General features: G+C 42.2%; 1 protein-coding gene across 4 annotated transcripts; it reads right to left on the bottom strand.

Moving 5' to 3' along the window:
• Positions 1 to 106: 106 nt before the first annotated feature.
• On the bottom strand, positions 107 to 9,246 carry LOC130205906 (copine-3-like). Of its 4 annotated transcripts, XM_056433445.1 has the most exons (17): positions 9,133 to 9,246; positions 8,480 to 8,647; positions 7,916 to 8,095; positions 7,279 to 7,353; positions 7,120 to 7,191; positions 6,953 to 7,033; positions 6,705 to 6,794; positions 5,805 to 5,903; positions 5,463 to 5,549; positions 5,301 to 5,360; positions 5,060 to 5,193; positions 4,830 to 4,884; positions 4,537 to 4,588; positions 4,276 to 4,409; positions 3,485 to 3,721; positions 3,066 to 3,178; positions 2,271 to 2,360 (listed from the first exon to the last, which is right to left on the bottom strand). In XM_056433445.1, the coding sequence occupies exons 2-16, from the start codon at positions 8,609 to 8,611 to the stop codon at positions 3,068 to 3,070; spliced, it is 1,599 nt and encodes a 532-aa protein (XP_056289420.1). In that variant the 5' UTR covers positions 8,612 to 8,647; positions 9,133 to 9,246; the 3' UTR covers positions 2,271 to 2,360; positions 3,066 to 3,067. The 4 variants fall into 4 exon arrangements, with proteins under 4 accessions (XP_056289418.1, XP_056289421.1, XP_056289422.1 ...); XM_056433443.1 differs by lacking the exon at positions 3,066 to 3,178 and having other exon boundaries at positions 107 to 2,360; positions 9,133 to 9,245; XM_056433446.1 differs by lacking the exons at positions 3,066 to 3,178; positions 6,705 to 6,794; positions 6,953 to 7,033; ... (3 more) ...; positions 8,480 to 8,647; positions 9,133 to 9,246 and adding an exon at positions 6,467 to 6,698 and having other exon boundaries at positions 107 to 2,360.
• Between the last annotated feature and the right edge of the window lie 2,193 nt (positions 9,247 to 11,439).

The following is an 11,439-nucleotide window of genomic DNA, read 5'->3' as shown; positions in this document are numbered from 1 at the left end:
TGGCATGGGCTTAAGCAGGCAGAGGACAGTGAACGTGTGTGTGTGTAACTAGGAAGAGGGTACTGAATATGCGTGTGTAACTTGGACAGTGATGTACAGGACAAGGGACATTTTATTCATTTTTATTCAGAAATAAGTTTCTCAACAGTTCCATCTTATCACCTATCCTTCTCTCCTCACTCTCCTAACTCTCCAAACTATCTCTCTCTCTACTCTCCAAACTCTCAACCAACAACCCACATTTTGAATGGAGCCTGAGGGGTTTATATTGCCGTCAAACCTCCCGGCAAAATCTGAACTACTTCCCGAAGCAGTCACGTGGTACAGCCGGGCAGCGAGGCTTCGGACGTCATCATTTTTGGCTCCTCCCCTAAATGAAGCAAGCCTCGATACGCGCTTCGAGGAAACGCCCCCTCCATTACTCGACACACGCTTCGAAGCGTCGGCACATCTCTAACAACACTACTTGATAGCCTTTTTTTATATTGACACAAAGGCACATTACCGATCTCTTCCAGCATTAAAGCTCACAACATGCTTCATCAGACGAATGGTTCATGTCTTTTCATCGGGCATCAATAAAAGTTGTGCATAGATTTCAATAAGCAGCATTTTCTCGTTTCTATGGCGACAGCGTGTGTAATACTGATATACAATGTCATACATATATATATGGAAGTTGTCCTTTTCCAGGAACTACCCACCGGAAGATTAACTAAAAGTAACTGGCACATAAAAGTCACGAGACTGGCACAATACAACCAAATCAACAATGAGACCACTTTCTAGTTATCACAATATGTCATACTTATTGTAGGAACAGCTCTCGGAGTACACAGGTTTATAACCTAGTTTGGCATTTCATTGAGTAATGAGTAAACGCTTAGAGTGCATCCATTAGTAAAGCTACTTTGTTAATGTCTACATGTACATTACTATTCTACAAGCAGTGCTGCAGCTATTTCAGCTGTGTAAACATTGTATATAGAGGTACTCCACCAACCTATGAGATGTACTTTGTCAAGCCAGTTTCCCATAATTAAAAGATCTAACTATTGTAACTTGAACCTGCACACTGCATTAAAAAGCCTGCAGCAGATGAGTTTATACCCAGTGCAGCGTTTCTGCAACGAGAACCGTTTGTCCATCGGCTTTCCGTTTCAGTGAAAACAATGAATGCATACTTCTTTTTTTAGGCCTCTTCTCGAAATAACATACCCAAATTAAAGAGTATCTCCTCTACCACAAGGTATATTTGAATAACGTTGGTGTTATAATAAAAAATAAACACTTTAGATGTGTAAATATCAGCCTCTGTGTTACTGGTTAAGATTAAATGAAGATCGCACACAAAACTATTTAAAAAAGTTACAGGTTCATCTTTAAAAATAAAAGAAGCTTCTTCTTAATCTAATCTTCAAAAGATAAGCAAGATTTACGGACCATGAAGCGATTTGTGTTGCTGTGTTCTTTTGCTTGGATCTCGGTGATGGTTGGTGGAGAGGGATTTTAAAAATGTGTTTGGAATCTGTTGAATCCTCTTGCATTTTCTGCTAGGACGTAGCTACGGGTCAATAGGATGTAGCTATGGGTCAATAGGACGTAGCTACGGGTCTCTCGGCCCGGAAAACTGGCAAGTGAGCTGACTCAAGGTGAATTATGAATATGATACTTGAGTCCTTATTTTAGTATTGTGAGAGTTGTGTTTTGAAAACGGCTTACTAATAATCGTAGCTCATGTTTGATTTGAAACAGATTATGTTGACATTATTTTCCTGGTTTTACCTGAATCCCACATGAAGGTTAAATATTCTTTAAAAAAAACAATTCTAAAAAAAACGTTTTAGAAAGTGCAATTCCCTGCCCATCCACTTATATTTTCACCAACAAAATATTCGGAATGATTGTTTGTTTTCTATTTCTAAGATGCAGTAGCACTGACTAACAGCTACAATGAACACACGTGAATGTTAATATCGAACTAAAGGTCTGTTATGATACTTGAAAATACACGGGTTGGACAAGAGTTGGAGTTCTTATGTTCGACGTTTCGTGCGTTTTTGACAAAGCTGGATACTAGTATATCCTCAATGTGGGTGAAAAGAAAGGTTTGAGGAAGGCGAGCGGAGGAAGGACGTTTGTCTAGCTGTGTGAGGAGGCGAAGCTGGGATCTGCTTTCCATCTGCAGGAGACGAGGTGGGTCTGGACCTGGTTTCTTCCTGCTGTTATCAGATGGGACCTGCAGGGTCTGGTGCATTAGCAGTGGCTTTGGGTGGACTCAGCTTCATGGTCTTGAAAAAGTCTACCAGCTGACCTGGTACTTCTGCCAACACACTCTTGGCCAGTGCTTCTCGAGGAGCCTGAGGTGCAGGAAAAGAGAGAGAGAAAAGGTTTACAACTGATTTAAGCTCCGATGTAATTGAATTAAGGGTTTGTGAGTAGAGAGTAGAATGCCATGCAGGTAGAGACAGCTAAAGGGAAAAGTCCAACCATCTTTGCTTTGCCAATGTCTTTTGAGAGTTATTGTCACGATGCCAATTGCTCTCGCTGCATTCATAGCTGGAGTGAGCAGCAACGGTGGCAGCACTGATATTTTGTCATTTCCTTTTAGTTTTGTCGAGCTTCAACCTCGATTCACTTTGGAAAACCGCCGAAGATGCAAGTGGTCATGTCACGATGTTGACTACGGTGCACCACGGAACAAGAGATGAATCTGCTGTTGAGCAGAGGAGTTTTCCCTTTATTGTAAAAAATATATATGTTTCTGAGACCGGTCAACAGTCCTTCTTCTCCTCACACAGCATATATTGCACCATCTCTCTCTCTCAGCACTGATGATGGATCTTTATCAAAACAAAGTTGGAAAAGTTATGAGTAAGAAAGAGATTCATGCAACGAGGCGGTTATTCATATTGGCAAAGCACAGACGAAGGCGGTGCTGAATTTTATGAATAATACACGCGAGGTCCTGGGACAGGGACGTCGTACGTGTACAGACTGTAAAGCCCTTTGAGGAAAATTTGTAATTTGTGATATCGGGCAATAAAAAATAAACTGTGGGGTACCCCTATGAAGGATTTGGATCATGGGGAGGCTTCAGTTTGAATATACTGAAGAAGGAGGCCACTTGCTGGGGTAACTCGGCCAATACACTTTGGGCAAGAGCCTGGCTGGGTGCCTGAAAAGAGATAAATACACAAGGCACATGGGTGAGCTAAGTGAGATCTAAGTGGATGGAACGGGGATGGCTGGGTCTGGGCATGTCTACCGGATTTGGATCGGGACATTAATATATATATATACATAGAAAAAAAAGGTTTGAAAGGCATGCAGATTTAAAAGAAAATGAATCGGCTTATTGAAAACAGTTAATGAAGTCAAAGCAAACCATATGTACATCTTCTATAAAGCAATCGGTACGATGAAAAGGTGTCAGATTGTCGTCGTCGTCCCCCCCCCCTTCCCTTCCCCCACTGTGACTTACGTTTTGGAACTGCCGGTACGGCACAAACTGGACGATGTCTCGAATGGCCGCCTCTCCGATCTGAGAGCGCAGGCATCCATCGTCCCCGTCCAGGAACTCCATGGCACTGAAGTCGGCCCCCCCGACGCCAATGATGATGATGGACATGGGCAGGCGGGAGGCGTTGACGATGGCGCTGCGCGTCTCATCCATGTCTGTGATCACTCCGTCAGTGATGATCAGCAGAACAAAGTATTGCTGCGGGGAGACGGCAGCAACAGATAAGCGAAGAGCAAACAGAAACACAGAAACTATTGGCTCCGTTCGATGAGATCCGTGAAATGCAAGAAAAAGAGTTATAGACTGAATGTTTGAAACTAACAATTAATTTATTCAACACTGGCATTACTTAAGACTTTTAAGGAGTTATTATTCATTTATTAAAGCTGAAATCAAGGGATTCAGAGGCCTCCACATATCCTCAGATGTTGACGAGCATACAACTCAAGATAATGCCTCTTCAGGAAAGAGAGATGGAATAACAATGGGCCTGGCATCTAAAAATAGCCAATCGCTTTGGTATAATCACAAGACTCCTGTTGCTCTGGATCAAGCCATTTTACAATCCTCTTGCCTCATTGTGAAATGTATGCACAAAGAATTGGAAAAAGAGTACCGAGAGGCTTGGCCGTCCCGTCCAATGGGGAACATCGGAATGTCTACCTACTGAACTGGGTAACAACCAGTGCAAGGGTAAAAATCACTCTTAAAATAACGTCACTCTGGATTGTTTCAACCAGAGAAACACTCACCGATGCAGTGGTCTGCTGAAGGGCTTGCTTAGCAAAGCAGGCGACATGGTTGATGATCGGGGAGAAGTTGGTGGGACCGTAGAGTTTGACCTGAGGCAGACACACCCTGTAGGCCTCCACCACACCTTCAATGCCTACACACACACACACACACTCACTCAGTAGGGATCATGCTTGCATTGACTCTCGACACATCATCTACAACTGTAGATGTAAATAACCGTCTAAATGTACATACAGTGCAATGGTTTGCATACATACCGGCACAGAATGGATTTGCTGGGTTGAAGTTGAGAGGGAACTCATGGGAAACCTAAAGGAAACACCATCAGATTCCAGTTCCTGTGTCAAACGACTACAGGACTTTTCTTTCTTTTTCTTCTTTTTTTATATTTTATTAGTGTTCAGAATCTCACATATACATATTTCAATTTTTCAGATTCCATGTATGAAGAGAAGTATTTTTTTAAACCACATACAGGACTTTTCAATCAGATTCCAACAGCAGTCACATCTTTTTCAGGGGCATTTTTGTTTGTTTTAACAGGTCCTACCTGCCACGTGGGAGGGATCTGTGCCCCAAAGCCGAAGGCAGGAAACATCTTGTCGCTACACAGGAGGAACACACATCAGCTCATTAGTGACAGATACATCTTGTCAATTCAATGCAAACCGTTCCAGCCACAGCTGGCATAAAGAAATGCAATGTGGTGTGTTATTTCTTTAAAGTTGGATGCTATGACGTGTTGAAAGTACTAGCCTGGGTTTCATGAGTCACACATACCTGTCATAGTCCTGGATGACGTTGCCCACAGACCAGGTAGCAGAGAGGTACTCGTTTACACCCTTAGGACTAATGTAGTGCAGAGACTGAGGAGACTTGGGATCCCCGTTGGAGCCTGTGAAGTCAATAGCCACCTGCAAACAAACAAAAACAATCAGGTAGTCTGCATTAGTGGTCCAAAAATACCAATTGCTAAAAATAAAGAGTAAAAAAAGAGGCATTGAGAGAAAGAAAAACTTACAGTGAAGTTGATTTGACAGCCTCCCATGATATAATCCAGGAAGGTGTACTCCTTCACCACCTAAAAGATGAAACGTATGTTTTATAAAAGAGTATTAGAGTGTGTCATACCCAAATCAAACACAAAAAATACTAAATAAACAAATCTTGAAGCAGTCTGTACCTGGCAAACCTTCACACCCACCACACCAGAGTTCTTGTAGCCTTTCTTCTTCTGTTTCTTTTTACTGTTGACACATTCAAACTCTGCCTGAGAGCAGAAACACAAAAGCATAGGTGTGAGTGCCGCAGCTCATATTTAAAGTACCAGTCATCTACATTTAGCTTGGAACCACACTAGTCGTTGCTCTTAGCTAGACTATTTCATAAGGACTACCTACTATCATTACAATTACACCACAATGAGCCGTTTCAAGTTGGTTGAGAATGTTAAAATATGGTTGGAAACATTGGTTGTTACACATCTAAGCAAACAATATTAACACACACACACACACACACGTACCGGAGACGTTCGTGATGCTTGCTGAAAGCGTGTCATTGTGGTCTCAAAGCTTCCAATAAGGTCATGTGAGCCATCGTTGTCATAGTCATAACACTCAACCTGGAAAAAAGGTAAAGAATAAAAAATGATATTCAAATTTTAATTTAATTAAAACACAAACAGTGATGTGGCAAACAAGACAACTGTTATATCTTTCACACAGAAGAAAAAACAACTAAAAGCACCATTCACCAAAGCCAGATAAAAATGAAATAATGCAGAGTTCAGAGGGAGATCTCTGCATTATTATTATTAACACATCCGAGTCCCTTCAAAATCCCACAAATCAGAATTTCATAAATATCTAGACAGTGGTGATAAATGTTGTTTTTAAATGCGTGAACTCAGTATAGTTTAAAAATAATGTGTGAGATTTAGAACATACCTCTTTGTAAAACTTGCATCCTAGACAGAACAGATGACTAAAGAGGAATGTTTGGTTTCAGACAAATCCGTTTTTATGAGAGGATTGGGTTGAATGAAGGAAACTTGAAGGGCCTGAGACTCCCCCCCCCCCCCACACTCCATAAGGGGGGTAAAGTCTACTCAATTCACAAATGACACCAATTGAGTGATGGAAGGATGAAAGAGAGACAAAACACTGCAACACACTGGAGACTCACTTGTACCGTGTGGTTGAAAACAGCTCCCTTCCTGACATGTGCGCTTCAGAAGTTCAACAAATATATAAATCATCCAGCTCGTACCAAATACACGACAACAAATGTTTTGAGATATCCGAAGAGAGCTATTTTATAGCTTCAGGAAAAGGTTGTATTATGTCATGCAGTTAAGAAACGTAGCGCCACTAAGGTGCAAGCGGTGGTTTAAAGAAACGTATCTGAGGTTTATTTAGATTACTTTTATAGGTTTCTCCAGGTCTCCGCCGCAGAGCGACTGCAGGGGGATTCGAAAGGGTTTCCATGTTGGATTCAAGTTGTTGTTCACCACCTGGTGACAGAATTTAATCAAAGTTATACAGGAGCAGACGACTCCATCAAGAACAAATACATATGGAACTTGTGCAAAATCTTAACAAGGCAACTGAAATCACATTTTGTAATTGTTTTTTGGGGGGGGGGGGGGATTCATTCTCTCCACAACGGTACCTCGGTCCTGTGAGCGAGTTGCCATCCAGTTGCTGTCTGCTTGTAGAACTCCAGGTACGGGTCGGACTTCCCAAAGAAATCCTGTTAACGAGTAAAGCAATGAAACACACCAGTACGTTTAATGGACCTGAATACTGAAAAATGAAGAACATGACAACAGTGCATACCTTGTTGTCTAGTTTCCTTGCTTCAACTTCAAAATTCGCCACCCTGTTATCTTTTATTTCTTCTGCACTGATCTACACGGGATGGAAGATAAACATCGGAGGGTTAAAAACCAAAAACAACATCGCCACCTTGCTCTGCGGCTCTCTGCCGCCGCTCACCGTGATGGTCCCTTTGCCTGCGGGGGACTTGTTCTTCAAGACAAGCGGTCGGGTCAGTTTTTTACTGGACACAACCTAAAATATAAAACACAAAAGCAAGTTAACAAAGACGCAGCAGAGGACGAGTGCAACACAGCAGCCTCCGAACCACGAGGCGAACATCCAAAACAACCAGGCAGAGTGAACATCCGGGTCGGGTTACACTGAGAGCCTCCACAGTAATTCAATTCTATTCAGTTTATTTTGTATAGCCCATTATCACAAATTTGCCTCAGAGGGCTTTACAATCTGTACACATCCGACATCCCTGTCCCAGGACCTCACATCAACTGCTCATCAGGGATGTTTATTCTTGGTCCCTCACAGTACCGTGTTATTACAGCACAGGATGCATCCTGCACCTGACTGACAAGACAGGGAGTATGAGCTGCCCCCCTTTTAAATTGAAAGTTGTTGGTTTTTTTCGTTTTTTGAAGGCTTTTCATGCTAAATTTGGGCGGGGACGGCCATAATTATGGGAGTTTATAGTGAATCTTTATACCGATTGAAACAGTTACAAAAAATACAAAACTTTGTTTGGCGAAACCTAAAAGAAAGGAATTGAAACCGTCAACGCCACATAAAGCCAAACGCCTACCTGGCCCAAGGTGCACTCCAGTTGCCCCAGGAAGTCATCGTCACTCAGATCAACGGTTTTGTTGTCGATGTCATAAATCCCGAACTTCAGTTTCTGCACTATTTCAAAGTAATAGTCGATGACAAATTTTTTCGAAAACTTAGGGCAGAGGCAGTTCTGGACTTTCTCCGTGCGCTCCACCTGTCACGAAAGGATCACATTGAGTTATCTTTCGCTTCAACATGAACACATTTCAAGAGATCCAGGGATCTGAACATGTATTGGCACACTGAAGAAACAGGAACTACACATGACTGCTGCTTTACTCAGCCCTGACTATGGGGGGTTAACGATTAACGATGCTCTTAGATTTTCTCTTGCAAGGGGCAGCAGGGACATAACTGCCACACCCATAAGTAAAACATGTTATTTAAAATAACCCGCATTATCTGTTTCTCAGAGCAGGGGAGATTTCTTAATAATACCCTTTTGTGCATAAATGTGAGCGGCAAAAGTTCACAAATATAAAACCATCAATATGTAATCTCCTCTTTGAATGAAAGCAGAACCAGAAACCCTACTGACCTCATACCACTGGGAATCAGAGCTGCCCATCAGAAGCACACACAGAGGGTCTGACTTGGAGCCGATGTCCGTGTCCATGAGATTCTCACAGGACATCGTCAGCTCCACCTTGGTGACACACTGGGCTGCCATGTCTTACCACAGACTGCAGAGTGGGACTGGGGCGAGCTGGAGAGACACACGCAGAGAGGGACGAGGCCGCGTGAACACCAAACGCATCACAAACACACTTATGTAGTGTATACGTGGGCGTCGCTTTTAAACATCACGCCACTAAAAAAGTAACTTCCATGAACGATGTTTTTAGTTTTGAGTGCGTTAATGTCACAGTGTACAGCGTACACACCGTGTACGTTAATGATAAACAGACGTCACACCGCCAAATATAAAACATGGAGAGTTTCACGCTTCAAAACATTGACACTAAACCGGAGCGCCTCACTCGAGCACGGTCCGGTGAACCAGCAATTAACCGTCTCCCGGCAAATGTAACACAAATACAGGATACGGGAAAGACACAAGCGGCTACAGTGAGAGAAAGTACTACGACGAAACGACAGCAACTCTGGGCTGTTTTTTGCTAAATTTATAAAACAGTTTTTTCCTCTCTAACTTCCACCCCAAAGTAAATGGTGATGTACATTCACACTTACCGTTAGAAGTGTGTGGACTCACAATAATTCAACTACTTGGTTTCGTTAGTAGGTGGCTCTCGGAGCTCGACATTAACGTGACAGCTTAGCAGGATGGAATCGCCCTCCTGAACGTGAAAGTGACGCAATGACGTCGGATCGTCGAGCTCTGCCTTCAACGCGAGAAGGTAGGGAAGTGACGTCATCACGCCTGATAGGAAACCGATCCCGTTTCAAATAGTTACGGTGCTTTTAAACCAGGCACGTGCACAGATAGACCCCTAGTGGTGCTCAAGCACCAGCCCTTTTGCCCTGGATGAGAAAGGTGCCCTTTTTGCTGGAGCCCACTTTTTTTCTTCATTAATAAGTATTTAAGAATAAAAAATAGTCTCTGTCATCAAGTCCTCCCAAATGTGTTTGGATATCTGTCGGGGCATTTATTGGAGTTCTTGTGAGAATTTCGCCCCGACATGCTCCGCGGCGCTCACGAGCCCCAGCCGCGCCCCCGCCGCGCCCCTCCCTCCTCCTCCACTTCCTCCTCCGCGCAGTGCTCCTCGCACCACCAAACGGGTGCACCTCCTTCTCCTCTGACCCGCAGCATCAGACACACAGGTCATGAGTCATGACGGTGTTTGTCCCCTGACGTTGTTTGGTGATAAATTAACCACAACTGAAAATATTACGTCACAACTGGTCCGACGTTTCCTCAAAAAAATAAACAAACACAAATTCCCGAAATCCGTGATTTCAAAGCCTAGTCCAGCTGTTTACTTACGTCATGTTTGAGAGAGAGAGAGAGAGAGAGAGAGAGAGATATCTGTTTTATAAATGCCATTTAGACAATTTCGATAGTATGTTGAATTTATTAATTCATTTTATAAATGTCAATAATTCACAGCTATAGAACAAAGCAGCTAAACTATGCTAACAATAGCTCTCGGTGTCATGCTATCCATGTGCCACATTGTTTTATGTGGTATGTTTCTCTTTGTTTTGTCTGTTCCAGTTTTACAAAGATCAATCTTGTATGAGTAATTGCAGAGGGTGAAAAGAGTAAACGCAAGAAAAAACAACACTTGTAATAGCTTCTTACTAACCAAGAGTGATGTCATGCTGGGAAATATCAGATTGAGGCCTTATAAACGTTTTTACAGAAGTTTGATATTTCCCGGCATGACCGAACGGTCGAGGTTAGTACGTTGTTTATTATATGGCATTTTTGGCTCCTATTATTTTGTAAATGAAAATAAATTGTAATTATTAATAGAAAACATGTCATTTTGTTCAACTCTCATGTCTTCTCACGACACAATGTGTTTCAAGTGTTGCAAGCAACCAACTCCTTAACTTGGAAAAATCATTTTGGCGATGGGTGACCTTTTTTTTGGTTTGAGCACCTGCCCCCCAAAATGTCTGTGCACGTGCCTGTTTTAAACCATGGGCTATCGCAGGTAGACCCAGACAAGGGCCTGTGCTCGAGTACAATGCAAGATGATATAACCAGTAGTCAGAAACGTGCCACTGTCCTGACACCTGACTGACGCTTTCCACTGCAGTGCCAGGGCCACAAGGAGGATCTCGACCTTGCTTATAAGGGGGGGGTAGTTTGGAACAAAAACATAAGTTCATAAATGTATTCAACAACCATATCATACGAATAAAATAGGTTATATAGTTTTGATTTTGCACATTTACCCTAATAACAATATGTTTGGCCAGAACACAGTTCACCAATACCCATGCTATCAAAGTCTTGGTTCATAAGGGGGGCGGGGCTTCTGTCCAGAAACTCATCAAACATCTGGCCATCTTACAGGAGGTTTCTCAAATGGGTATACATGAGATTTAAAGTCATAATATATATATATATATATAAAATTGGAAATGAGCTTTCATTAAAAAATCCTTTAAAAATAGATATTTAATAACATATTAGTGCAAGTTCATTAACTGAATTGTATATATTCTACATTGAATTAGACACTGATGGCAAAGTGCTTTCTATTACATATTTTTGGTTTCAAACAAAAGACCAAAAATGGTATCTGTCATCAACCTTGTTTGCTGTATTTTGAATAAACTATAAAACAAACTATCAAAACGTACACGGACCAATAACCAATACGTTATGTGTCTGTGGGTGGTGCTGCATCGAGACTACTGTATGACTCAATACATGTTGTGTGTGTGCATGCATGCTCAGTGTTTGTGCGTGTGCATGTGTGTTAATAACCGACTCATGTTCTTTAGATGCAGACAAAGTCCAGTGTTGCAACACTTTGGTTGCATGAAAACATTTTCAACATTCCTGAATGAATCACTACTTGG

This window comes from Pseudoliparis swirei, chromosome 16 (assembly GCF_029220125.1).
Source record: "Pseudoliparis swirei isolate HS2019 ecotype Mariana Trench chromosome 16, NWPU_hadal_v1, whole genome shotgun sequence".
NCBI classification, from domain to species: domain Eukaryota; kingdom Metazoa; phylum Chordata; class Actinopteri; order Perciformes; family Liparidae; genus Pseudoliparis; species Pseudoliparis swirei.
Note: the sequence above shows the minus strand (reverse complement) of the source record. Positions and strands in the feature narration are given on the sequence as shown.

Bases quoted from the DNA above. Each gene is read 5' to 3' on its own strand.
- LOC130205906 (XM_056433443.1), bottom strand. From the start codon at position 8,611: ATGGCAGCCCAGTGTGTCACCAAGGTGGAGCTGACGATGTCCTGTGAG. The intron at 7,354-7,915 runs GTAGGCGTTTGG...TTTATATTTTAG, and splicing joins TGGAGTGCACCTTGGGCCAG to GTTGTGTCCAGTAAAAAACT. The intron at 7,192-7,278 runs GTGAGCGGCGGC...CATCCCGTGTAG, and splicing joins CAGGCAAAGGGACCATCACG to ATCAGTGCAGAAGAAATAAA.